Genomic DNA, 27,108 nt, shown 5'->3' on the forward strand with positions numbered 1-27,108 from the left:
GCCATCCTCCTCGCCTCGCCGCGCCGCCCCTCCCCGGCCCCTTCAGCGCCCTCCTGGACCACCCGAGCCGCCGCCCCGGCCGGACCAAACCCGCCGCCGCCGTCCCGCCGTTGCCGGAGTTCGACCTCGCCGCCGCCGGTTTTCTCGCGAAAACCGCCAAACCTCCGTGAACCGGTATAACCGCCGCCCGATCCGGTTTTCTTCGGTTTTTCTTTTTAAACGCAGTTTTTTTGTTAGTTTTAATTAGTGAACGCTCATCAGATTAGATCTGGATCGAACGGTTTTTCATTCGTTAGCGTTTGGTAACGAACGTTCGCCTTTTAGACTTTTCTTTTTCTGTTAGTTTTTAGTCAGGGACTTCTTTGTAGATATATTATTTACAGATTAGCCCCTGGTTTTCAAACGACTACAACTTTTTACTCGTTAGTCCAAATCCAACGAACCAACGCCTACTTCTTCGTTATGATCCCCTCTATCCAGTAAAACAACTTAAACATGTTTTTGAAAGTTTAAAATTTGAATTAGATCAAATTTGAATTTGAACTTCGTTTGATCATAACTTGAGTTTTATAACTCCGTTTGATTTGATTCTTTTTGCAAATTAAAGCTCTTGACATAAACTTTCTGATAAGGCCAAATTCACATAATTTGGTACTGTTAGAAATTGTTTTATGTTGCAAGAGTTATTTGCTTGGTTTTGATGTTTTCTGAATTGTTTTCTTCGTTCTTTCCAATCTTTTGAGTGATTGCTTATGTGTAGTTACTATTGCTTGTCTACGATAGATTGACCGGAGTGTGACGAGTAGAAATATCAAGAGTTTTGAGTGCGAATCATCTTCATCAACTTTGCAGGCAAGATCACACTTTGATCATATACTTTTCATACCCAGTTTTTATGCATTAGATCAATCCTCAAACATTGCATGATTAGGATCTAATTAAATTGTGGGTTTTGGGAAGTAGTTTGAGGTAGTACCTATTACCTGGTTTATTATCAAACCCTTGGGAGTTACTTCTACGTTTGCTTTTTATGCCATGCTATGCTCGTAGACGTGGAATGGGTTTGAGTGTATCCATGACAGATGTGAGATGGTTAATTAATGGTTTACTTAAGGTGGCAACTTAAACACACATCTGGGTGGATTGAGGTAGCTGGCTATTCCAGGATTTGCCTGTCTAGGCACCTAGGTAGGCAGGATTTGCCTTTTTTTTATGGACCGCCACCCAGGCTCAAAGGGATCATGAGATTATTCATGCTAGAAACTTCCGTGTGCAGCCACAAGGCATTATGGGCTCTGGCGTAGTTGACTAAGTCGTGCGAACTCTTACAGTGGTAGACTAGCAGATGTAGGGGATGTAGGTTGGTATGGTCTATCACATCGTAAGGTGCTAGCGCTTCTGAAAGACTATGTCTCGGTCATCCGTTTCTCAAACACCATGTAGTGCGAGAAATCCAACGGAGGCGATCGAGTCTTGTGGGGAAAAGTGCGCAAACCTCTGCAGAGTGTACAAACTAATCATGATTAGCCGTGTTCCCGGTTATGGACATCTTGAGTATCTAGTTCTTGGATTATCCTGTTGATCTCATCACGCTACTTAAATAATTTGTGGGTTTTTAATAATGATGATTAATTGGGATTGAGAATGCTGTCAACCATTCTCAATGTTTAACCACCACCATGATAGTTAAATAAATTTATTCCTTTGCAATAGGGAAAAATTGACTTTTCGCAAAAACATTGTAACCATAGAGCCTCCACCAGCCAAATATGCATGTAGAGATAGCCATTATTCATCATTGCTCTATGGTGTGAATTTGCCAGTACATTCAATGTAGTGACCCTTTGTGGCTGCAACGTCTCATGTTGCAGGATCTTACGACGAGTAAGTGATACGTCAGGGTTACGATTTCTACACTCAACTTTGCCGTTGGTGTTGATGGGAATCCACAACCTTGTTACTTCCGCTATTTGGATTGAGGTAATAGTATTTACGTTACTTTATACATGTGATTTACCTCTGTTATAAATCCTCGAGTACTGTGTGTGTCAGCATACCGATCCAGGGATGACACTTAAGCACAAAGACTTGATCCATTCGGGTCTGGTCGCTACATGCGCGTAAATTCTGTGCCCCGCCGTGGGTATTCTCGTCATTTTATACATGGACATATAAAGGCCATGGCCCCCATGGAGAGAAAACCTAGCCGCCTCGTGCACTCGCGCCGTCCACCTCGTCCTCTTCCTCCTGCTCGCCCCTCTCTCTCTCTCCCTCCAAACCCTAGCCTCGCTCCCGCCTCCCTGCCCCGCTGCCGTCCAAATCCAACCCCACGCCGCCGCCATCTCCTTCGCCTAGCAGGCAGCCGCCCCGCCGTCTCCTCGACCCAGCCGACCACCCCGGCGCAGCCACCATCGACGGCGAGGAGGAGGAGCACGACGGGAAGAAGGATGACAGCCAAGGGAGGAAGGACGGCATCAACGTCTCGTCTCCGTCTAGGTTCGCATCTGTCGCTCTCTCTCTCTCTCTCTCCCCCCCTCTCTCTCTCTCTCATAGTTCCCCTTCTTAGATCGACTCTCCCTGTCAAATCCTCCTGTACCCAACACGAGATGGAGAGAGGGATGTTTGGAAGGAGATGGGAGGAACAGGAGATGGGAAGAAGCTGTGCCACATCCATCCCGTCCACTGCATCGTGCGCAGCGACCGGTTGGGTTCTGGATTGGTGAGCGCCCTGCCCACTTCCCCATCCCCCTCTCTCTTTTGTGGGTTTACCTATTCATCCGCTGAAGATCTATTCGATTAAATATGTTGATCTGTTCATCCTCTCGGCTCAGGAAGCAACTCATTTTGGATGAGAACAATTTTGGATGAGAACAATATATAATTTTGTGACTTGGTCAGATCTCAGGTTGTCCTTTCTGCTTCTATCTGATTGTGTATAGGTAGTTGACTGTGTTTTGGGTACTGATATGGTTTAGTTAAGGCCATATTTTTGGTTAATGCCTTAATTGGAGGTTTAGTTCGGTTAAAAAGATGATGCCATGTGGCATTCAGTATTTATGTCCATATTACAGATCATATGCAAATAAACGATTTAAATGGACACTGCAGTTCACACCCTCTCTCTGATGTTAACTTTATTCTGTTGGATAAAAGTAACAGCGACAGCATGTATGCTGCATTGAGTTACTTTTTTATTTATAAAATGAATTATTTATGTATTCTCCAGTAAGTTTTATGTTAGAAATATTGTGGAAAGAGTACATAAAGATGAGCCATGAATCCTTTTAGGTTGGCATCAAACTCTACGTGTGGATTTTTATTAATTGGCCAATATTTTATGTCATATTTTCTTTAGATGCATCATTTACAGTTTTCCTCTGATTTCTATTAATTGGCCAATATTTTTTCTGGAGTCATAATTCTGTTATAGCATCTCCTTGCCTTTTTTGCTTTGAAAAACACCGTTGATCATAAGCTGATTGTTGCAGCAGGGTTGGGAACTTTAAGCATACCTAGGATATGTATTTTTTAGTTGGCAAATAGTTATGCCAATTTTGTGATTTATCTATTATCTATTTCTTTCACCTTTGAACACTTTGAATATACTAGCCCATATTGTTCATTACTTTGTAAGGTTAACTTTTGTAGGAACACTGATTTGCAAGGTTAACTTTCTAGCAGTTTGATGTGTTCCATTTTATGGAGATCTCTCTCGGAAACTTATTCTTCCTATCTTTGTTTTTAAGGGGTGTAGAAGCAAGAGAGAACTGATTATGTGAGGATACAACCCTTGAAATCTATGGATATTCCTACAGGTAAACAAGTGAAATATTTGTTGTTGGTTACTCAGTTAGTGAAAATGTTCGAAAATACTCATAGAAGATGAGTAAGATCTGCAGTTGACACACTAAATATGTTATTTAGCATAAGCTCTTCCAATCTGCTAGATTTTGTTGGTTACTTAACTTTGTTATTAGGTTTGTAGATATTACGATTTTCAATTTGTGAACTGCATGCCCGTACTGTTATGACGTGTGTGTTGGGAACTGCGTGCCCGTATTGTTAACATCTCTAATCAATTTTTCAGATACACTGCTGGAATTGTTCCGCAATCTGTTTACACGTCAGGGAAGTCGGTTTTCTGCCGTCCTGCTGCTCATCTACACTAATTTTCCTCTATGGATGTGGTTAGTGTTTGTTGCTGGATCCAAAAGTCATCGCCGCCTACTGGTGATCTTGAATCTTGACTGTCGGATTGCTGGTTGCTGTTATAGCTTGTTGTTTTTAACAGTTACTAAGTGTTTTCTTTGCTCGCCGCAGATATGTAGACCTGTTTGTGTCCCTCGACATACAGAAGAAGTTCATCCCAAGCTTCAAGACTCTAGGGTTAATTCCATAGAAGGTAACTTCCTTTGATATTGGTATTGTTCAATTTTGTTTTTCCGGCTTCTGGTTGCTATTATAGCTTGTTGTTTTTAATGGTTACTAAAGATATGTTCAAATTCATACCAGCACTCCAATAGCTATTGCTTGAAATCTGTTTTCTACCTGTGGTTATTAAGTATATATACCTATAAAGTGTCCTTTATTGCTTTCTTAAATTCTGGGTAGTCTGCTACGCAATGATGGCATTGGCAGATTTCGTTGCAGTATTGAAATGTAAATATATTGAACAGATCAAATGGCAAGATTAGTTAGCTTTCTTCCTGATTATGTTTTCTCTTCCATTTTCAATGCTATGTCTACCACGCATTCTCATGTCCATGGTGCCTTTTTTGTTTGATGTGAAGTAAATTTCCACACAGGGTGGGGCGACGAGGTTGTGGCAACTTGGCGGCATGGCTGCCGATCAGCCAAGCAAGACCTACTCTCTCTACACCTCCGCATGGTTCCTTGCTGCTGCAATCAACTTCTCTGTCATTGTTGGAATGGGTCGGAGATAAAAACTGCAAGTCTCCTTGCGCATAATCTCTTTTCTTTTGAAGCACATTTCCGATTTGAGCTAAGTGACAGTTTGATTGATATTGGCGTGATGGCTAATGTCGAGGCTACCACGTACTAGACCATCGTCGCGCCCAACATCGAGGAGTGCGGCAGCACCGTGGCCAGGGCCATAGCGTCCGGTGCCGAGAACGTGGCCAAGGGGATCCTGTGGTGCGGGGTGATAACCGTGAACAGGCTCCACCGGGCGAACGAGGTCAGCCCGGAGATGCTCAGGCATATCAAAATGTAGTGCTTTCTTTCTTAGTTTTCACCTCAAATGTGTTCCTAATTTGCAGTCAAGCAAACTTATTCAGTAGGATTTGTGATGCATAAATCAGTAAATGATTTTGGGTTAATCCTGGTTGTGGTGGTGCAGGCTTCATGTGCGTATATGTGACTATTTGCTTATGATGAACTTGAAGACAGTCGTTAAAGTATTCATGGTGGAGGGAAAGGTTGATGCTGGTCTTGGTCCTATTTGTAAGTTTCTCACACTACTCATTTTATTAATGCATGATTCCTTACGAAGTGGTAACACTATCTCTATTATAAACTGAACACTAATGAGAATTGTACTTAATACTTCTGTGAGGACCACTGTCGGTGTCAAAACCGGCGGATCTCGGGTAGGGGGTCCCGAACTGTGCGTCTAGGCGGATGGTAACAGGAGACAAGGGACACGATGTTTTTACCCAGGTTAGGGCCCTCTCGATGGAGGTAAAACCCTACTCCTGCTTGATTAATATTGATGATATGGGTAGTACAAGAGTAGATCTACCACGAGATCAGAGAGGCTAAACCCTAGAAGCTAGCCTATGGTATGATTGTTGTTCGTCCTACGGACTAAAACCCCCCGGTTTATATAGACACCGGGTAGGGTTAGGGTTACACAGAGTCGGTTACATTGGTAGGAGATCTACATATCCGTATTGCCAAGCTTGCCTTCCACGCCAAGGAAAGTCCCATCCGGACACGGGACGAAGTCTTCAATCTTGTATCTCCATAGTCCAGGAGTCCGGCCACCGATGATAGTTCGGCTATCCGGACACCCCCTAGTCCAGGACTCCCTCAGTAGCCCCTGAACCAGGCTTCAATGATGACGAGTTCGGCGCGCATATTGTCTTCGGCATTGCAAGGCGGGTTCCTCCTCTGAATACTTCATAGAAGATTTTGAACATAAGGATAGTGTCCGGCTCTGCAAAATAATTTCCACACAACACTGTAGAGAGAATAATATCTACACAAAATCAATCTGCTGACATATTCCGCGGCGTGCCATCACGCCACAGCCAAGTCTTTATTCGAATTGTTTTTACTGTACCGCCTCAGCGCGTTTAGCGAGGCGGTTTCCTTGGAATGTCTTGTCAAAGCAGAGATCGTGTCCCCTTAATCCGGGATTCTCATCAATACGGACGTGGGTAACCCAACCGCGCCATTGATTATAGCGCTTGGAAGATAAGAGAGTTTTACCAGGCCGGTGGGGGCGCTTAGTTGCGTCCGTCCATATAAGGGGATAAGGATCCACCTTTTCACCTACGCCTTCTTCCTCCTTTGCTCATCCATTTCCGCGCACTCAAGCTCCAATGCCCGAGTTCGCACATCTCTCCTCAACCTTCTCCAGCCATGTCCGGAGCGGGAGGCAAGTGGATGGTCTCCTCCATCACGGAGGGGCACATCACCAGATTGCGGGAGGCGGGATACTTGTCCGGCGACATCGCGTGTCGGCTCCCCACCAAGGGGCAGCTCATCCCCACCCCCAGGCCCCATGAGAGGGTGGTGTTCCTCACCCACTTCCTCCGCGGACTAGGTTTTCCACTTCACCCATTTGTCCGGGGGCTCATGTTCTACTACCGCCTGGATTTCCACGATCTGGCCCCAAACTTCATCCTCAATATCTCGACGTTTATCGTCGTGTGCGAGGCCTTCCTCTGCATCCAGCCACACTTCGGCTTATGGTTGAAGACCTTTAGCGTCAAGCCGAAGATAGTGGGCGGCCGACAAGCGGAGTGCGGAGGTGCCATGGTGGGCACGATGCCCAACGTCACATGGCTTGAGGGCTCCTTCGTGGAGACCACAAAGGGGTGGCAATCGGGGTGGTTCTACATCACCGAGCCGTGCGACTCCAAATGGGCGGCGGCCCCCGAATTCAGATCTGGCTCCCCCACGCGGCTCACATTATGGAAAGAGATGGGCCTGACGTGGGGTGATTCGGAAGAGCTGGCCGGACTCCAAACCTGTGTCCGGAACCTGGTGGACAAGAACCTAAAGCTTGTCAACGTAGTCCAGGTTATGCTCATCCGCCGGATTCTCCCATGCCAGCAACGGGCCTTCAATTTGTGGGAGTTTGATCCGGCACAGCACCGGACCTTGAGCCGGCTCTTCGACACTACGTACGAAGATGCCTGGAAGGTGCTGTCCAAGGGCACCGAAGCTCCCGCTTCTGCTACCGAAGATCGCGGATTCCGCTCGCAGCGTCAAGCCAGCGAGGTAAATTATTTTGCCCTTTATGGGACTCTTTGTTCATAGTTTGACTCTATGCGGGATCTAAAACTCCCTAACCTTTGACAGGACTGGCTGAAGATGTCCGGACAGATTAACTGTCCGGCTCCTTTGCCAGAAGACCCAGCGGACGCCCGCTTGACGGGGCTGCTGGTTACGGCACCTCACGTGGTGTCGGAGAAGAAGGCCAAGAAGGAGGCCACGGGGAATAGAAGGAGCTCCCGGCACCAAGTGGTGTCAGATTCTGAAGCCGAATCCTCTCCTGAGGAGGAGGGAAAACAAGCCTCTCCCCTAGCGGGGGAAGAGAAGAAAAGGAAGGCCGCCCCGACTGGGGAGGCCAGAGGGTCCAAGAAGGGAAGAACCCTTCCTCCGGACGTCTCCACCAACGCCAACGACGGCGAGGAGGAGTGGCCCTCGAGGGCCAAGCCCCTGGCGAGATCGTAAGTGTACGGATACCCATGGTTTTTTTTCTTATTTACTGCATAGTGTTCTCTAATGCCGAACAATCATGCAGCCCGCCCAAGGGCGAGCTTTCCGCTTCGTCAAGCGGGTCCCTGAATTCGTCCGAAGTGGAGAGCACTTCTCTTCCGGCCGCCTCCTCGCCTCGCGCCGCCGACGACGCCGAGGTGGGGCCCCAAGGGGGCCTGGTCAAGAGGAGGTGGCGCAGGAGGCGCCACAAGGCAGCCTCCCGGACTGCAGGCGTGAGGGGAGCAAGGCCCCCAGGGGCTCTAAGCCCGACCCTTGTCCAGACTCCATATCGGAACCGTCAGCTGTTCCGAAGTCCGGCAAGCGGCCCCTTTGTAAGAAGGGTAAGACGCCGGTGTCCTTCGTCCAACCGGAGGCACCGGATAGCTTACTGGAGGCGCTTAACAGCGCCTCCATCGAGGAGGAGCACCGCACTGTTATGAGTGCGGTGATCCAGAAAGTTCAGTCCGCCAAGAGCGGGCTGACTAAAGCCTGCAACAGCCTTCTAACAGGCTTTGAGGTAAGTTTTCAATATATGCAAGAAGATTACCGCATAGACAGTAGCCCCTGATGCTTAGTTCGGTGTTCGGAAAGAAAAGCCGGACTAAGGATCTAAAAAGATGTACGCAGGAGTCTAACATAATTATGTCAATATGGGAATGCAGGCTGCCCTGCTGACCTCTGCCGCACTGACTGCGGAGGTCAATGTATTAAATGAGAGCCTCGAGCGGTCCGAGAACGAGCTCGGCCAAGCCAAGAAGCAGCTCGAGGACCAAGAAGGTAAACAAATACCTTATTAAAGTAATACCTTATAGAAAGGAGTTGGTTGCAAAAAAGACAGGAATAACATGGGTATTGTAGGGGCCACGAACGAGGTGGCGACCCTAAAGGAAGCGGTGACCGCGGCCGAAAACAAAGCGGCCGCGGAGCGCACCGAGCGAGAGAAGGAGGAGGCGTAGCTGGCGGAGGTACGGCAAGAGCTCCAGGCTTTCGTGAAAAAACACGAGGGTTTGGAGCGGGACTCGAAGACCGGAGAGTCCGAGCTTGCCTCGGCTCTTGAGAGTGCCAAAGCCGCTAAGGCCGAAGCCCAAAAAGCCCTCCAGGAAATCGAGGCGATGAAGAAGATAGCAGCAGGTAAGGCATTCTTTATGCAAAGCAATAATGTAAAAGTCAATTCTCTGTTACTTACCCGAATCCGGAGCTCTCCAGGAGCCTTCGCAGATCTGCCCCGCAGTGTATCCGATGCCGCCGTTTTCTACCGGGCCGAAGAGGGGAGCTCGACGGAGAAGGTGTTTTGGTCTGAGTATGCTGAGGCCGAACATCCGGTGCCTTTGAGCGACCAACTGAAGCAATTGGTCGAGCTCCACAAGGTCGCCGAACAGGCCATGAAGGGCCTTATAGCTCGACTGTGGCCAAATGAGGCCATGCCTGGGAGCTACTTTGGGCTAGTGCGGCGGCTGGTGGACGCCTATCCGTGGATCGAAGTAATCAAGCGCTCTGTCTGCATCGAAGGTGCCCGTAGGGCCCTTGCATCGAAGGTGCACTGGGCAAGCTAGATGGCGAGAAGCTTGTGAAGGACGGACCACCAGTGGGCAAGGAGCATCGCAAGCCCTAAATGTATTATGAGGGCGTCCTGGAGGGTGCCCGCCTGATAGCGGGGGAATGTTCCAAAGATGTAATTTTTTAATAGACTCGCATTTGTTATCCTGTACGCTGAAAACTTGTTCATGTGCGCTAAGCAACGCTCGTGAATTTAAAATATTACCTTCTGTGCGGCTGTTTATCAAATCTGTGAGATGGCAAGTCGTTGGCTTCAGCCCCCATGCCACGAGTGCTGGGGTGTTCAGGATAAACTTGAGCGCTCTTGTTCCCATTCTTGGGTCCTACGAGGGAGGCGCTCAACGCAACGAACCAGGCAACCGGACTTATAGTGCTTGAACACAATCACTTAGCCATAGAATTCTATAATTTTAAATTTCGGTGAAGCCCCTTGTATTCGGAAGATCGTGTTCGGGGCGCTATCCACACCTTGGCCAGACAGAGCCGGCTCCTCGCTCTAAGTGGCATAAGTCTTTAGGGACCCGAAAAAACCTCTCGAACAGCGACCAGCTCTCTCCTTATCATGACGGTCAGTTTTAGCTTTCTCCACCGAGGTGCTCAACCCAGCTCAACCGGGGCACAATCGCAGTGGTTCTCCCAGTGCTACCTTAGCCGATATAACGGAACGTAAGGTACCAAAACATGGGAGCCGGGAAAACCCAACTATTGACCCAAGACATGATTCGGAGCCGATGCATATAATGCTATAAGTTCGGGGTGCCGCACTTGTGAAAGTGTTCGGACTTATCACACCATTCTGTGGGGTATTCAAGCCCCTGGTGTATTGGCCGTGCCAGAGTGTACGGGTGCAACGTGTCATAGATGAACATATATGGGAAAAAGGGAATGCAATAATAAGCAGAAGCTATGTATTGTTTATTCAAAAAGGTACTGCAATGAAAGCAGAACGATATAAATAGTGCGGTAAGCAAGGGATGGGACTATTTAGCATGTCCCCCTCCAGGGGTAAGCTGCGGGGTGGTATGTAAAACAGGTATAATGCTCGTAATAGAGACCACCTGGACACTCGACGTAGCTTTCTGCTTCCCTGGCTGTTGCATCGTGAGTTCGGCAATTCTAGTGCCGGACAGGGCTTCTGGAAAACGGAGTCCTGAAAGTAAGAGAAAAAAGAAAAAAAAAGAATGACACAATCAGGAGCCCCTAGTGCGGTTGAGCCGCACTCTGGGCGTGCCATGGTCGTGCCCCTCCCCTTATGCCCATGGTATCTCCAGAGCGTAGTTATGTACGGGTAGTACTGGCTTCGCGATTTCGCGAGGGCTGGGGTTGGGGCCGCATTGCTACGCTTGCTTGGATCGTGCCAGGTTGTCTTGCTGTGGGTTACTCCGGACGCGCTTGACGGTGTCCGGACGTTTAATGGCCGGACTCGAGAATTGCCTTAAGAGGCTGCTTTGCACTTCCGCCGCTAGGGCCGCCGTATGCTCCTCCGTTCAGAGAGAGCGTTTGGTGTTTCCATTGACCGTGATTACTCCTCGAGGGCCTGGCATCTTGAGCTTGAGATATGCGTAGTGCGGCACCACATTGAACTTTGCAAATGCGGTTCGTCCAAGCAGTGCATGATAGCCGCTGCGGAACGGGACTATGTCGAAGATTAACTCTTCGCTTCGGAAGTTATCTGGGGATCCGAAGACCACTTCAAGTGTAATGGAGCCTGTACAGTTGGCCTCTACACCTGGAATGACGCCTTTAAAGGTCGTCTTTGTGGGTTTAATCCTTGAGGGGTCTATGCCCATTTTGCGCACTGTATCCTGGTAAAGCAGGTTCAGGCTGCTGCCGCCGTCCATCAGGACTCCAGTGAGGTGGAATCCGTCAATGATTGGGTCAAGAACCAATGTGGCGAATCCGCCATGTCGGATGCTAGTGGGGTGGTCCCTTCAATCAAAAGTGATCGGGCAGGAGGACCACGGGTTGAACTTTGGGGCGACTGGCTCCATCGCATATACGTCCCTTAGTGCATGCTTCCGCTCCCTTTTGGGTATGTGGGTTGATTATATCATGTTCACCGTCCGCACTTGTGGGGGAAAGCCCTTTTGTCCTCTATTGTTTGGCGGCCGGGGCTCCTCCTCGTCATCGCTATGCAGCCCCTTGTCGTTGAGTTTGGCATTTAACTTGCCTGCCTGCTTGAACACCCAACAATCTCTGTTGGTGTGGTTGGCTGGTTTTTCGGGGGTGCCATGTATCTGGCACAAGCGATCGAGTATTCGGTCCAAGTTGGACGGGCCCTGGGTATTTCTTTTGAAAGGATTCTTCAGCTGACCGGGTTTAGAGCCTCTGAATCCAGCATTTACTATCGTATCTTCAGAATTGTCACCGTTAATGCGACGTTTATTCTTGTTGCGACGTGACCTGCCATTGCTGTCCTTGGTATCCGAACTACCAGGGTGTTTTTCCAAGTTGTTGCTTCGAGCTAGCCAGCTGTCCTCTCGTGCGCAGAAGCGGGTCATGAGTGATGTGAGGGCTGCCATGGATTTCGGCTTTTCCTGTCCGAGGTGCCGGGCAAGCCACTCGTCGCGGATGTTATGTTTGACGGCTGCAAGGGCCTCTACATCCGGACAGTCAACGATTTGATTTTTCTTGGTTAAGAACCGTGTCCAGAGTTGTCTGGCCGATTCATCTGGCTGCTGAATTATATGGCTAAGGTCATCGGCGTCTGGTGGTCGCACATATGTGCCCTGGAAGTTATGAAGGAATGCGGCTTCCAGGTCTTCCCAACAACCAATTGATTCTGCTGGCAAACTGTTGAGCCAATGCCGAGCTGGTCCTTTAAGCTTGAGTGGGAGGTATTTGATGGCGTGTAGATCATCACCGCGAGCCATGTGGATATGGAGGAGATAGTCCTCGATCCAGACCGCAGGATCTGTGGTACCATCGTATGATTCAATGTTTACGGGTTTGAAACCCTCAGGGATTTGATGATCCATTACTTCATCTGTGAAGCATAGTGGGTGTGCGGCGCCTCTGTATTGGGCAATATCACGACGTAGCTCATATGAGCATTGTCTGTTGTGTTCGGCCCGGCCGGGGTTGCTGTATCCGGCGTGACGGTAATCATCCCGAGTTGTTGGGCGCCCACGCGATCTCTAGATCGATCTTGTTTGCTTTGCCTTATCCTCCAGTAAATCTCGCAAGTCCGGCGCGTTCTCCCGTGCCTTGGTACTTTTTGAGCGGCGTCGGGGCGTGGCTTGAGCGGAGGGTCGAGAGGCCTCTCTGTCGCGGCCACGGGGTGGCCGGTCTGCCATGTCGTGCGCTGGTGATGCGGGTGCTTCCTCCTCTGATCGAGGCAACGGCCTATGTTTGGGGTAGCTTTTGGAGGGGCGTTCGAGTTCGTACTCCTCGGCTGCAAGGACTTCAGTCCATCTGTCAGCTAGCAAGTCTTGGTCAGCTCTAAACTGCTGCTGCTTTTTCTTGAGGCTGCTTGCCGTGGCCATAAGCCTGCGTTTGAAACGCTCCTGTTCGGCGGGATCCTCCGGCACGACAAATTCTTCGTCGTCGAGGCTTGCCTCATCTTCGGAGGGAGGCATATAATTATCGTACTCTACCTCTCTGTCTGCCGCTCTATCATGAGGGCTAGCTTCTCCCTCCTCCTGTGCTGAATCCTGCTGGAGGGGGTTGTCTTCGGCACTGTCCGGGGTGTTATTATCTCCCGTGCCGGATTCATCGTTTTTGCTGTGGCGGGATTTAGAGCGGCGCCGCTGACGTCGGCGCTTGGGTTGTTTCTTGGAGGGGTCATCCTCCGCTGTTCCATTGCCATTCCCATCTTTTGGGATGTCCACCATGTATATGTCATATGACGAGGTGGACTTCCAGTGCCCCGTGGGCGCTGGCTCTTGATCGTCTCCGGCACCGTCGTCCATACCGTCGATGTCTTCAGAGTCGAAGTCGAGCATGTCGGTTAAATCATCGACAATGGCTACAAAGTGGGTGGTGAGTGGGCGTTGAATTTCTTCGTCGTCCGAATCCCAACCTTTCTGACCGTAGTTCGGCCAGGGCTCCCCTGACAAAGAGAGAGACTTTAATGAGTTCAGGATATCGCCAAAGGGCGAGTGCTGAAAGATGTCTGCGGCGGTGAACTCCATAACCGGCGCCCAGTCAGATTCGACTGGCAGGGGCGTGGGAGGTTCGGAGTCCGGAGAGGAGTCCGGCACCTCAGAGTCACGGGCTCTGCAAAGGACAGGGATGGTGTTCGGCTCAATCGCCGTAGATATCGTAGCCCCCGAGGTGGTGTCCAACCACTCGTCCTCGATTGGCGAGATCGGCTCCGAACTAAGGGTCGGAGCGGACGCTGGTGCGGCCTCCAGGTCACTGTTTGGCGGCAGAGCTAGATCATACCCATCGAGACAGTGCGGCGCGCATGGCTGTGGCTCGAACCCTCGAAGATCAAGTCTCCGCGGATGTCAGCCGTGTAGTTCAAACTTCCGAATCTGACCTGATGGCCAGGGGCGTAGCTTTCGATCTGCTCCTGGCCAAGCGAATTGGCCCGCAGTGCAAAGCCGCCGAATACGAAGATCTGTCCGGGGAGAAAAGTCTCACCCTGGAGCACGTCGTTGTTGATGATCGAAGGAGTCATCGGGCCTAAAGGCGAGGACACAGAGGAACTCTCAATGAAAGCACCAATGTCGGTGTCAAAACCAGAGGATCTCGGGTAGGGTGTCCCGAACTGTGCGTCTAGGCGGATGGTAACAGGAGACAAGGGACACGATGTTTTTACCCAGGTTCGGGCCCTCTCGATGGAGGTAAAATCCGACTCCTGCTTGATTAATATTGATGATATGGGTAGTACAAGAGTAGATCTACCACGAGATCAGAGAGGCTAAACCCTAGAAGCTAGCCTATGGTATGATTGTTGTTCGTCCTACGGACTAAAACCCTCCGGTTTATATAGACACCGGATAGGGTTAGGGTTACACAGAGTCAGTTACATTGGTAGGAGATCTACATATCCGTATTGCCAAGCTTGCCTTCCACGCCAAGGAAAGTCCCATCCGGACACGGGACGAAGTCTTCAATCTTGTATCTTCATAGTCCAGGAGTCCGGCCACCGATGATAGTTCGGCTATCCGGACACCCCCTAGTTCAGGACTCCCTCAACCACTTTTCTCAGCAGTTTTCCTTATAATGTTTGCTTTCATTTCCAATGGATTTGTCAGATGCAACCTGCATGGAATTCAAGGAAGAAGGGCATTTCAAACAAAGAAATCAGCTGGTTAGAACACTGTTTATGTCCCTTTGCCCTTTGCATAGTAGCGAGTACTCTGTAGTTTACCCATTTGAAAAATACTTCTTCAAATCCATGGAAAATGTTCTATTCATGCACTGCTGATTGTAGCTGAAAGAGGCTAAGATAGGAACGATGATGTAGGTTTATCCCTCCCATCAGATTTGTTCCTACAACCGAATCTCCATAATCCTACACTGCTTCTCTCTAATTGTTCCTACAAATGAATCATCCATCTAATTATTGCATCTAAGTACAATAGTCTTTGTCCATTGCATAATGTCCATCATAATTTTGTGAAGACTACTACACTGATCCTAAGAGCCTACTGACATTTCACCAAATCCTGTTATAGTTTTTTTATCAGCAGCAGATACTTTATTGATTTTCCTTTATAATTCCAAGTACATGACCATACTGATCCTTCTATTTTAGATGTAGCAGAACACACGTTCGTAATTGATACACCTAGGCTCATCTTCTCTACATTGATATGAAGGCCTGGAGATTGTTTGTTTTGTTTTCAACTCGAGGCGATCAAGTAGGCCCATATAGACACAGTAAAAGATTGATCTGAATGCCTGGAGCGTGTTTGTTTTGTTTTCAACTCGAGGCGGTCAGGTTTAGTGCCAGGCTCCTTGCTACTGTAGCTGATGGGGAACACTGGTATGGCTGCTGCATGGTGGCGGGGTTTGGGCATGCCGCTGGTGCTCCTTCAGATTGGTGTGGATGCCTGTGCTCGAAATCTGCTGTATCTACGGGTTCCCAGGTTCTTCCCTTCCTCTTTGGTAGCCGGGGAAGGCATACTTTTCTTAATTGATCTAGGTGTTGTCAAATACTTTAGTTTTTTATGCCCCATTGTATAGAGTGCATTTTGGATGATTAATATGGAGCAGATATAACATGTAGATGTTGTTTAACATAAATCAAAGATTGAGATGACAAATATTAAAAACATGAGAAGCTATCAAATTGGCGTGTTGACTGTGGTTTGTTTTGCAGGTCCCCTTGCTAATTTTATAGTACGCTAGCATTCTGGATCTTTGGGTAAGATAAATTGTCCAGTGTTTTTTGGCATGCCTATGTACAAACCTTTCTTTTTGTTCTCATGTTGCTTAATTTCTCATTCATGGACAGGGGAGGATCGACACCCAAAGGTGTTGACTTTGATGTGCCGTCGTGCCGACCAGAAGTTTCCTCTGGATCCACACCGCCTATTTTTTGGACTGGAGATATGTTGTCAGCATTTCAAGCGGGTAATGCTCATCTATTTATGTTTCAGACCATGGTCTTCTTATTAACATGATGGATATCGAAAAGAAAATTATTAGTGCCTATTAGGTTCCTCTCCGCTACCTTGACTGTGCTCCTGGAGCGGAGCAGACAACAACTCATTTTCACGGAGCAGCTCAAAGGGAGCTCCACAGCTCCGCGGATTCGAGCGGAGTGGCTATATTCCGAACAGGGCCTTAGCTAGGTTCATACACCATGCATACATAGGCCAACACATTTGATATTCATGGACTACCTTGCTCCTGTCTTCATGTAGTTTGCTCGCTCCCAGGGAGAAGGGGTGCCACTTGGCCGGCGAAGTGCTGGCAGCAGGAAGTATGCCATTGACATCATCGAGATCCTCTTGAAGGATGGTCGTTGCCCCCTCCAATAGGAGGTGCCAGCTCAAGGAGGTACAGCTAGTGAAGGAAATATGCCCTAGAGGCAATAATAAAGTTATTATTTATTTCCTTATATCATGATAAATGTTTATTATTCATGCTAGAATTGTATTAACCGGAAACATAATACATGTGTGAATACATAGACAAACAGAGTGTCACTAGTATGCCTCTACTTGACTAGCTCGTTAATCGAAGATGGTTATGTTTCCTAACCATAGACATGAGTTGTCATTTGATTAGCGGGATCACATCATTAGGAGAATGATGTGATTGACTTGACCCATTCCGTTAGCTTAGCACTTGATCGTTTAGTATGTTGCTATTGCTTTCTTCATGACTTATACATGTTCCTATGACTATGAGATTATGCAACTCCCATTTACCGAAGGAACACTTTGTGTGCTACCAAACGTCACACGTAACTGAGTGATTATAAAGGCGCTCTACAGGTGTCTCCGAAGGTACTTGTTGGGTTGGCGTATTTCGAGATTAGGATTTGTCACTCCGATTGTCGGAGAGGTATCTCTGGGCCCACTCGGTAATGCACATCACTTAATCCTTGCAAGCATTGCAACTAATGAGTTAGTTGCGGGATGATGTATTACGGAATGAGTAAAGAGACTTGCCGGTAACGAGATTGAACTAGGTATTGAGATACCGACGATCGAATCTCGGGCAAGTAACATACCGATGGCAAAGGGAACAACGTATGTTGTTATGCGGTTTGACCGATAAATATCTTCGTAGAATATGTGGGAGCCAATATGAGCATCCAGGTTCCGCTATTGGTTATTGACCGGAGGCGTGTCTCGGTCATGTCTACATAGTTCTCGAACCCGTAGGGTCCGCACGCTTAACGTTACGATGATGGTTATATTATGAGTTTATGTGTTTTGATGTACCGAAGGAGTTCGGAGTCCCGGATGAGATCGGGGACATGACGAGGAGTCTCGAAATGGTCGAGACGTAAAGATCGATATATTGGACGACAATATTCGGACATCGAGAAGGTTCCGAATGATTCGGGTATTTTTCGGAGTACCGGAGAGTTACGGGAATTCGTATTGGGCCTTAATGGGCCATATGGGAAAGGAGAGAAAGGCCCCAAAGGGAGGCTGCACCCCTCCCCATGGACTAGTCCGAATTGGACTAGGGAGGGGGGGGGGGGCGCCCCCTTCCTTCCTTCTCCTTCTCCCTTCCCTTTTCCTACTCCAACAAGGAAAGGAGGAGTCCTACTCCCGGTGGGAGTAGGATTCCCCGCTTGGCGCGCCCTCCTCTTGGCCGGCCGCCTTCCCCCCTTGCTCCTTTATATACGGGGGCAGGGGGCACCTCTACACACACAAATTGATCAGTTGATCTCTCTCAACCGTGTGCGGTGCCCCCCTCCACCATAGTCCACCTCGATAATACTATAGCGGTGCTTAGGCGAAGCCCTGCGTCGGTAGAACATCAACATCGTCACCACGCCGTCGTGCTGACGAAACTCTCCCTCAACACTCGGCTGGATCGGAGTTCAAGGGACGTCATCGGGCTGAACGTGTGCTGAACTCGGAGGTGCCGTACATTCGGTACTTGATCGGTCGGATCGTGAAGACGTACGACTACATCAACCGCGTTGTGCTAACGCTTCCGCTTTCAGTCTACAAGGGTACGTGGACAACACTCTCCCTTCTCGTTGCTATGCATCACCATGATCTTGCGTGTGCGTAGATTTTTTTTTTTTGAAATTACTACATTCCCCAACAGCTAGCTCACCACAGCTCGTTCCTCCCTTCTTCTCTATTTCTTGTTCAATTGTTCAGCTACATATATTAGATTTATGTGGCGGAAATATTTTCACAGAAGCTGCTCAGAGAATTGGCTGAATTTGTGTGTCGGATTTATTCTTAATTAGAAATTTCTCTCTAGCGGTCATTATATTGGAAACATGTCCTTCCAAAGAGTAAATGTTTTCACATCAGATATTTAATGTTTCTTTAGATAAGTGATGCAATGAGTAGCACTCTAGTCTTTCATGGAATTTATACTGAAAGACACTTGTGAACTCTAAATATTTTTATTTACCTCCAAGATTGAAGCCCTCACTAAAAGTAAGTTCTTATTCCTCTTTGTGCAGGATACTACTATGACATGGTCTGATACATAGAAGACAGACTCAAGCCCCTCTAGGGAAGCATCCACTATCCCTGTTCTACTGATTTCGCCAGAATGTCGACCGCCTATGCTCCACCTGAGGTACGCCGTTCTAAAATCCACACAGCTAAGCCATGAGTAACCTTCAAGTAGCAAGCTGTTATGTTTCGAAATTTATTTGAAAGATAATGTGTTTTGGGCTTTATACTTCACCATGATCTTTTACTATGTATCTGCATCGATAGCATCTATCGTCATTGCCTTGCCATATACAGACATGCTGTGGAGTTTTGCAAGCAAAAGTGAAATCTATAATAATGAGTGACGATTATGATATGATTACTGGATGAGTAATTCAGGGCAAGAAAGCTAATTTACTGGGAAAAAGTAAATATTGTATTAAACATAGTAGGGATGTCGTGCTTATAATTTCCATTTAGATCTAACACGATGTCATGCTTATAATTTCCACAAAATATTGCCGGTCACTTGCATATGTTGGATGTGAAAAACAACAATATACACTTTGATACTTTGAGGCTATTAGAAATAGTAGGGATGGTATGCTACTTCTAGTCTGCAACAATTTATTACTGGTCCCCTTGCCTCGCTTATAGTTCATGTAGTACCATGTTTATGCTTCAAACCAGCTACATCCCTCTTCCACCCATTCTATATTGATATTGCTTCTAAATACACATATGCATGTAGTTACTCTTTTACAGTACTAATGCCAAATATCATAAGGTAGAAAAATGTAGTGCTATTTTAGTTATGGAGTCGGCAATGCATGTTACTGGAATGATCATCTAGCATGGAAATGAGCTCCATTTCTTCTCTTTCAGATACGATCTTATGTTCTGCCTGAACATAGATGCTTCTGTTGTGAACTCCATTGTTCTGTCTTACTACAATTGGGTATTGAAACCGCCTATTTTGAATGCAACAATTTAAATATTTACTGCTCTCTCTCTCTCTCTCTCTCTCTCACCATGTTTAGTGATGACGAAGTGATGCATACGGAAACATGTTCGATAAGAATCAGCGTGCCAATATGGAATATAAGGTGAGTGAGTATTGTGTATGCTGAGCCCTCCAAACTTTTTGCAAGGCCTGTAAAACAGTGGAATGCAGCACTAGCAGAAAGGGAGAACTGTAGACTCAATCGTTGACTACTTGAGTTAAATTTTTGCTCAATACATCAACCACCAGGCCTCTCCTACTCCTGCTCTCAAAATGGAAAAGGAGATCAGGCAACTAGGGATCTGAGTACTGTAATTTGATAAATTTTGTTTTTTGGGTGCTAAAATAATATGACTATTAATGTACATTTTTCTTATGATCAGGCATTAAAGGGCCACTTTTTCTTAGAAGTGGCTTATTCTTAGCCAGTCCTTCCAATTAACACCTTATTGATTGGAACATAATGAGTAAATGTATGTGTGGTTCTTTTTATTTAAGAGATTCAGATGAAATTATGGAAGCTACAAACCTCTGTATCTTATAAGACCATTTTTATACCAAAAAGCTCCTTATACATTAAGTTATTACAGAGGGAGTATATTGGAGCGATAGTATCACACTAATAATTTGGCTTCCATCTTGGCATTACCTACTTGATCAAAACGTTGGGACCGGCACCCTCGCACCAAGGCGCGATCCTGATCTAGTTCTATAAGATAAGAATAGTCAGCCAAACTCCATCGGACGTCGAGAGTTTCCACAACCATGGTTTTATATTCATCAAATCCAAATTATGTACACCTAGTTCTACCTTTTTTTACAAGAATACACAGGAGATCTGTGTGCCGATATATAAAGATAGAAAGCATCCAACTTACAAGGAGTTGCTCAATCGCGCCAGGAAAATCAGACGGCCTGAGCGAGCTTGCTCATAACTACTCTCCTATGGCCATTGTCACTCGCCGTCCACCATTCACGGTAATGATCGTGCACCCTATCGACCTGATGCTAGAGGAAGGAGCGAGGTGTGCCTCAATATGCAATGGTTTCTCTTGAGCCATATGCATTGACGCGTGCAGGTAACGACTGAGTTGATGCCTTCATGAAGCTTTGCCGGAATCGTCGCTTGAAAAGAGGACCACGAGGGAAGGATCTTGTCATATGCATTTAGGGTGAGGCATTGTAGACCGAGCTTGTGTAGCACACCATGCCAAACCTCACACACATAGACGTAGCAAAGAGCAAGTGTTCAATGGTCTTTTTGCTTTATCCACGGAGAGGGCACGACACTTGATGAGGAAGATGATGTCTAGCAAGGCAATCCGAGGACCAGAACCCGACGCAAAGCACTACCCAAAAGAAAATATTGAATTTCATGGGTGCCCATGGCTTCTGCAGAAGTTGCACCCATCCGCAGTCGATACGGCTAGGGAAAGCGACACTATATGCAATGCTGGTGGAGTAAATGCCGGATGTCGTCCACTTCCAAATCCAGGGTCAGGGGCCTACGAGAGCACTCTGCTATGATGAGGGGCCAGACATCGTGGAACTTCATGATGACAGTGAGAGAGAGACATCCGCGAAGATCACCCACCTAGGTCGAGTCGCATAGCCCATAGAGCCGTGACAGAGAAACGTCCGTTGGCCTGAACGGTAGAATTAGGCCTGGTGCAAACTGCGAGATGCAGGTGACCCCACGTAGTGATCCTGCCAGAATAGTGTGGAGTTGCCATTATCGAAAGAAAGCCGTGTGGAGGCCCATAAGATCGAGGTTGCCTCCGCATAGACCACAAGGTCGAGCACAAACCACGGTAGGAGATCTTAACTTCTCGCCACCAACAACAATTCTTCATGATGTGCATTATTGAGCAGGTTGAGGTTGTGCAGTCCTAGGCCACCAACATGCTTGGGGATGTAGATGTTCTCCCATGCCACTGGACATTGCCTGCCCTTAGCACTATCCATGCCGGCCCAAAGGACTAGTTCTACCTTTATCCTTAGTAGACATACAACTGACCACTTAATTGAGTAAGTGATACCTTCGTTTTTCTACATATTCTTGCCACAACACAGTTCAGATACTAATAGACGAACTAGTCGTTTCAGATAGCCTTGCAACAAGTGCAAAGATACCAGGCATACTACTAAAGAGTGTTAGCTAGGACAAGTCATTGTGGAAAAGATTCTAACATTACTCATGAGTGTGCTTGGCTTAAGCAGATGAAACTTATTCCTAAGTATGTGGAGTATGCTGCTAGAGGATTGCATGTGCTCCTTGTACAAAATTATAAAGACATGTTGGCTATTGAGCATGAAAATCACATGGCTATTGTGAGAATAAGAAATGGTAATATCAATGAGACTTGGTTCCTTAAAGAGTTTAATAACATGTTCAGTTGGATTTGCCATAGCAGAACAAAGAGTCACGAGAGAAACTATTATCTCGTTGAACTTTCGTGGATTTAAATCTATTCGGGGTTGGTGCATTTATTAATGTCCATAGTTGGTCCTTCGCAAGTAAGGCAGTAGGGAAGTGGCACATTGTATGGGTCAAGTTTGATAAGTTTCCTGAATGATTTAGATTTTTTTGGGGATGTGTGAAATTGCTAGTTCTTTGGGCCACGTGTTAAAAAAAGCATGGACTCTATTGCTCTTGAGAAGGTGAGAGCTAAGGTAGGAGTTAGAGTTGCGAAGTAAATTGGTCCCTACACTAAGTTCACTGGCAAAGATTTAGTGATTTACAGTGGACTACTAAGGTGGAAAGTGTGGTGCAACAGGGTTGGTATACTAATTTCAATGGAAATTTTGCTAAGAAATACCATATTGGGGATGTTGAACAAGGCAGAGACATGAGAAATAAACACAAAGTAAGTGATGGGTATAGGGAAGTGATTATCTTGGGAAGTATGTCTTGGCTCAATTTGAACAAAACAAGAGGATGATTGAGAAGCTTAGGAATGTTGCTAATATAGTTAAGTCTTCAGGACATATTGATCTAACATGAGATAAGAATAAACTTGAGTCCCACTTGGAAGCATATGGAAAAGTGCAGCTGATGGAGGAAGCGAGAGAAAAAGGTTTGCTCTAATGAGATCCCTGGAGGAGGAAAAAACTTCAAGATCTGGAAGCCAGCAAAAATAATCTAGAGATTGAGATGCACAAACAACATGATTTGTTGTAGCAGTTGGTTCACAAAGTTAGCCGAAGAGAGGAAATGGATAGAGAAATTGCAGAGCTAGTTGATGAAGACAATTTAGATAAGGACAATAAGCAAGCTTGTGATGAGGAAGCTGATAAATACATGGAGCCTGTTGATTATAATGGTAGTGAAGAGACTATTTGATTCATTTGTTCTAAGGTGTGAAAACTCATGGGAGGAAACCAGCTGCCGGCGGTGAGATTGATGGCGATGGTCATCTCAGAAGGTGCATCGGAATTAGAGACAAGGAAAATATTAGGGTGGAAGATATTGCAAGGGAAAGAGCCGCTGAAAGGGTTAATTGTGGTAATGATTCAAAGTCCTATACTTCTAATCTTCTCTTTTGCAAATGACTTATAAGGTAGGAAATGACATTGATTACTCTATATAAATGGTTGATCATAACTTGGATATCATTAGAAAAATGGAGCAAGCCAGGAAGGATTTCTTCCTTCGGAATATGACTATAAAAGAAATCTTCATGAATCTAGGTCACCTGATCCTATTGACACTAGTGATGCTGATATGAATGATCTTTGCTCTGATAGTGATCAATCTGATGCAGAAATTGAGGAAGATTACCTTGAACAACTCAAAGTCATCGTTTTCGGTGGAAAAAAAAGAGAAGTGCCCCACTAGTGATTGGATGTGTGAAGCATGGTGTTTCAATTGGCGGGGATAAGAAAAATAAGAGAACGCATGATCTACCTGACAAAAATGTTAGGAATCGTCTGGAATGTCAGGGGTTTGGGTCAAGATATTGAAAAATATTATATACTTGTCACAGTTTGATAATGGAAAAGAAGGAGGACTTTATTGGACTTCAGGAAACTATTTAATCTAACTATACAAAAAAATGAATTATTTCTACAAATAGTCTGTCAAACTCCATTGTAGGCGGAGAGTTTCCACAACCTTCTGAAAATCAATATCTTATTCATCAAATTCAAACTATCCTTAGGCAGCCATACAACTAACCACTTAACTAAGTGATATCTTCGGTTTGTCTATATCTTCTTGCCATAACATCTTCAGCTCTAAAGAAATCCATTTTTCTTCACTCCAACACAGAGGTCATAAAAGTACATCGTAAATTTTGGCATATGAGATAAACAAGGTTATTAAGTATAAGTCTGCCACTAATGGTCAGGAGCTTCACCCGTGCCAACTACTACGAGTTTTATCAATCATATCTTCCACATTTTTGCAGTTATACTCTATAACCCAAAATAGAAAAGAACAAGCATGTCTATCACCCTCCAATAAAAAAGCTAGGGTTTGTGCCTCTCGACGGCACCGACACAAGTCCGCCTCGTCTCCACTGGCCCTAGGGCCATGGAGGCGCGGTGAATCCTGCCAAGGGCCGGCGGGAGGGCTTCGTTTTTAGTCGTTCCTTTCAGTTTTGTTAGGGTTTGTATTCTGCTCAGGAAGGCGAAACGGCGACGGCTCCCTGCAGATGGAATAAAGTTCTTCCGGCCTAGCCCCCGTCCAACGGTGCGTCTAGCATCGTTGGTGAGTATGTGGAGGGGTGTCTCCGGCGGATCTATCTTTGGTGGATTTGCTCGGATCTCGTTGGTGTTCGTATACGTTCCTGTGTCTTCGGATTCGATCCTTCTGATCTATGTTATTCTTCATCTGCGGCGGTTGCTATTCTGGTGCGCTGGTCCTATGGGGCCTTAACACAGCGACTTCCCGACTGTCTACTACAACAAGTTGCGCCTGACTCTGATGATGGAGGGGCGATGACGGCGGCGCGCCTTCGGCTCGCTTCAGTTCTTGTAGTCGTCGCTAGGTGGTCTACGGATCTGGATGTAATTTTTATTATTTCTTGTATTCGTTGTACTGCCATGATTGAAGATGAATAGATTGGAAGATTTCCCAAAAAAAGTAAGGGGGTGAGGACCTGAACCTGGGTAAATTGTTGGGAGAACCTAGAACTCATCTAGATGAGATATAATTTGGCCTCATTCACTTTAAAGATAAGAACAGATACAACACACGTCAGCACACACGCATCTTATAGCATTACATTCAATGGCTATAAAAAATGAATGAGACCAAATTATATCTCATCTAGATAAGTTTTAGCAAAACTGTAAATGTTCCTAAGGTACATTGTTCCGTGGTGATCCGGATCTTCCTGACCAAACAGACCACGTACAACGACCGAGCCACCGACACCGACGTGTTTATCCTCGACGTGCTCTGCCCATGATTGCTTGTCCGGCCGACGTTCATCTAAGATTTGTAATTAAGCCCTCATTCATTCCGCGGGGCCAAGTCCTCAGCTGGATATGATATTTTAGCCGACGACCAAGAGAGGCACAAGACCTACCGGCGGTGGTTTGCTTCTGTTCGTCGCACATATAGCATCAGCATCACCAGCTACAAAGCTTATTTGCTGGCAGCTCACCGGTCACAACGTCCCCTGCGTGCTTTGCCGCCATGGTTGCCGCCGGTCTGCCGCCCATCAAGCACCAGCCTGCCGACTCGCAGCCTTGCTTTGCCACCATGGACATCGATGTGGACACCCCCTCCTCCTCCCCGCGCGGCCGCTCCTCCTCCTGCGCCGGCATCGACCTGCGGGTCCTGCTCTCCGTCGTCTTCGGGGGCATCTTCACGGTGTTGCTCCTCGCGGCGTCCCAGGCCGCGCTCCCCTCAGCGTCACTCTTCCTCCACCGGTACTCCCATGCCACCCAGCGCCCGTCGCCCCCTCGTTTCGCGTACCTCGTCTCCGGCTCGAAGGGCGACGCGGCAAGGCTGCGCCGCTGCCTGCTCGCGCTCTACCACCCGCGGAACCGCTACATCCTCCACCTGGACGCGGAGGCGCCCGACTCGGACCGCGCGGAGCTGGCGGCCTTCGTGGCCGCGCACCCTGTCCTCGCCGCGGCCGGCAACGTGCGCGTGGTGGAGAAGGCCAACCTGGTGACCTACCGGGGCATCACCATGGTGACCACCACGCTGCACGCTGCCGCCGCCTTCCTGCACGGCGCCGGCGCCGCCGACTGGGACTGGTTCATCAACCTCTCCGCCTCCGACTACCCGCTCGTCACGCAGGACGGTCAGTACATATGACATATCCATCTCCACTGGCCTGCCTTGCATTGCGTGGCCATGGCGCAATAGCTGAATGTTTCCATTGCTGCTGAATTCTACTGCTGCAGATCTGATGGACGTGTTCTCGCGGCTGCCGCGCGACCTCAACTTCATCGAGCACACGAGCGACATGGGCTGGAAAGCGTACGTGTTCTCGATCGTTATCAAATCAAATGTGCAGCTAGCTAGCATTGATGACGTGAACGACTGAGAGGTGTGGCATTGAGGACGGACGTTGTTGGCATGGCAGGCATGCGAGGGCGAAGCCGTTGGTGGTCGACCCGGGGCTGTACCTCAAGACGAAGCGCGATCTCATGTGGATGAACACCGAGACCCAGAAGCGGGAGCTGCCCACCGCCTTCACGCTCTTCACCGGTACGTATCATTCATGTACGCCGGTCCGGTTGCATCATCATCCATCGTTCATGTCCATGGCTGATCCAAGCTCCTAGTTGCTCATGAGCTTCAATGCTTGCTCATTCACGCATCAATTATATTAATCTATGCAAGAGGACGGCATTTCCTTCTTCTTCTTCAAATAAAATTAAAGTTGTTGGACTGCAGTTCATGTCTCAGTTGAAAACACACGTTCGGATACGTGCAGATGAGTTGCAGGCCACGTCGTCGTCTGTGCGACGCCTAAGCACGATCGAGTATGGACAAACGGTCGTACGTAAGAGAGTAGCCGGCCTCCAACTAATCTGCTCGTGCTTCGTAGTGGGGAGATGCATGGACGGCACTTCTGTTAAGATAATCATGGTTGAGTCTGTTGATTAGGTGTGTGTGTCATGCACGTAGGTTGGTTAGACTCACTCCGGACGAGACTTGCCTGCTCCCCTCATGTGCGCCCATCCGTGCTCCCGCATACGTGGCTTAATTTGATTGGAACAAAATAAGGTCCGGCCCACCCCCTTAAAATCAGGGGGGAGATGATTAGATTAAAAAGAAAAAAGGAAAAAAGACAACCATAGGATAACATGTGAGCACGGATCGGAGCATGAGGAGGAAGCAGGCAAGCCGGATCCGACTCACTCCAGGTTAATTACTCAGGCGTGCATGCATGTGTGCATGGCGATGGTTTGTAGCGTGCGTGCGTGTGTGCGTGGAGGCAGTTGGCATGAGTGGCGCATTGCAAGCGTACCGATCGATCGGTTCGCCCAGCCGAGACATACGCGTACGAGCGCGCGTCGTGGGCGCTGGCGAGTGCGGATCGCGCGCAGCGGCCAAAGTGGGACGCGGTGTTGACGGGTGAGCGCTCGAGT

The 27,108-nt window shown here is 47.5% G+C and overlaps 2 protein-coding genes across 2 annotated transcripts in view; both read left to right on the forward strand.

Annotated features, from left to right (window-relative positions):
- Positions 1 to 2,632: 2,632 nt before the first annotated feature.
- On the forward strand, positions 2,633 to 14,948 carry LOC119339674. Its single transcript, XM_037611645.1, has 4 exons — positions 2,633 to 2,719; positions 5,063 to 5,229; positions 5,360 to 5,463; positions 14,712 to 14,948. The coding sequence occupies exons 1-4, from the start codon at positions 2,633 to 2,635 to the stop codon at positions 14,882 to 14,884; spliced, it is 531 nt and encodes a 176-aa protein (XP_037467542.1). The 3' UTR covers positions 14,885 to 14,948.
- Positions 14,949 to 25,166: 10,218 nt separating this feature from the next.
- The window catches only part of LOC119339767 (beta-glucuronosyltransferase GlcAT14A-like), a 3,473-nt gene continuing 1,531 nt past the window's right edge, over positions 25,167 to 27,108 (forward strand). Inside the window, exons 1-3 of the mRNA XM_037611697.1 lie at positions 25,167 to 25,811; positions 25,915 to 25,990; positions 26,097 to 26,221. Coding sequence (XP_037467594.1) covers positions 25,196 to 25,811; positions 25,915 to 25,990; positions 26,097 to 26,221 — 817 coding nt within the window. The 5' untranslated portion in view covers positions 25,167 to 25,195. The remainder of the gene's footprint in view (positions 25,812 to 25,914; positions 25,991 to 26,096; positions 26,222 to 27,108) is intronic.

The sequence above is a fragment of the Triticum dicoccoides genome, chromosome 7B (assembly GCF_002162155.2).
Source record: "Triticum dicoccoides isolate Atlit2015 ecotype Zavitan chromosome 7B, WEW_v2.0, whole genome shotgun sequence".
NCBI lineage: Eukaryota > Viridiplantae > Streptophyta > Magnoliopsida > Poales > Poaceae > Triticum > Triticum dicoccoides.

Bases quoted from the DNA above. Each gene is read 5' to 3' on its own strand.
- LOC119339674 (XM_037611645.1), top strand. From the start codon at position 2,633: ATGGGAGGAACAGGAGATGGGAAGAAGCTGTGCCACATCCATCCCGTC. The intron at 2,720-5,062 runs GTGAGCGCCCTG...ACCACGTACTAG, and splicing joins ACCGGTTGGGTTCTGGATTG to ACCATCGTCGCGCCCAACAT. The intron at 5,230-5,359 runs GTAGTGCTTTCT...GTGGTGGTGCAG, and splicing joins ATGCTCAGGCATATCAAAAT to GCTTCATGTGCGTATATGTG.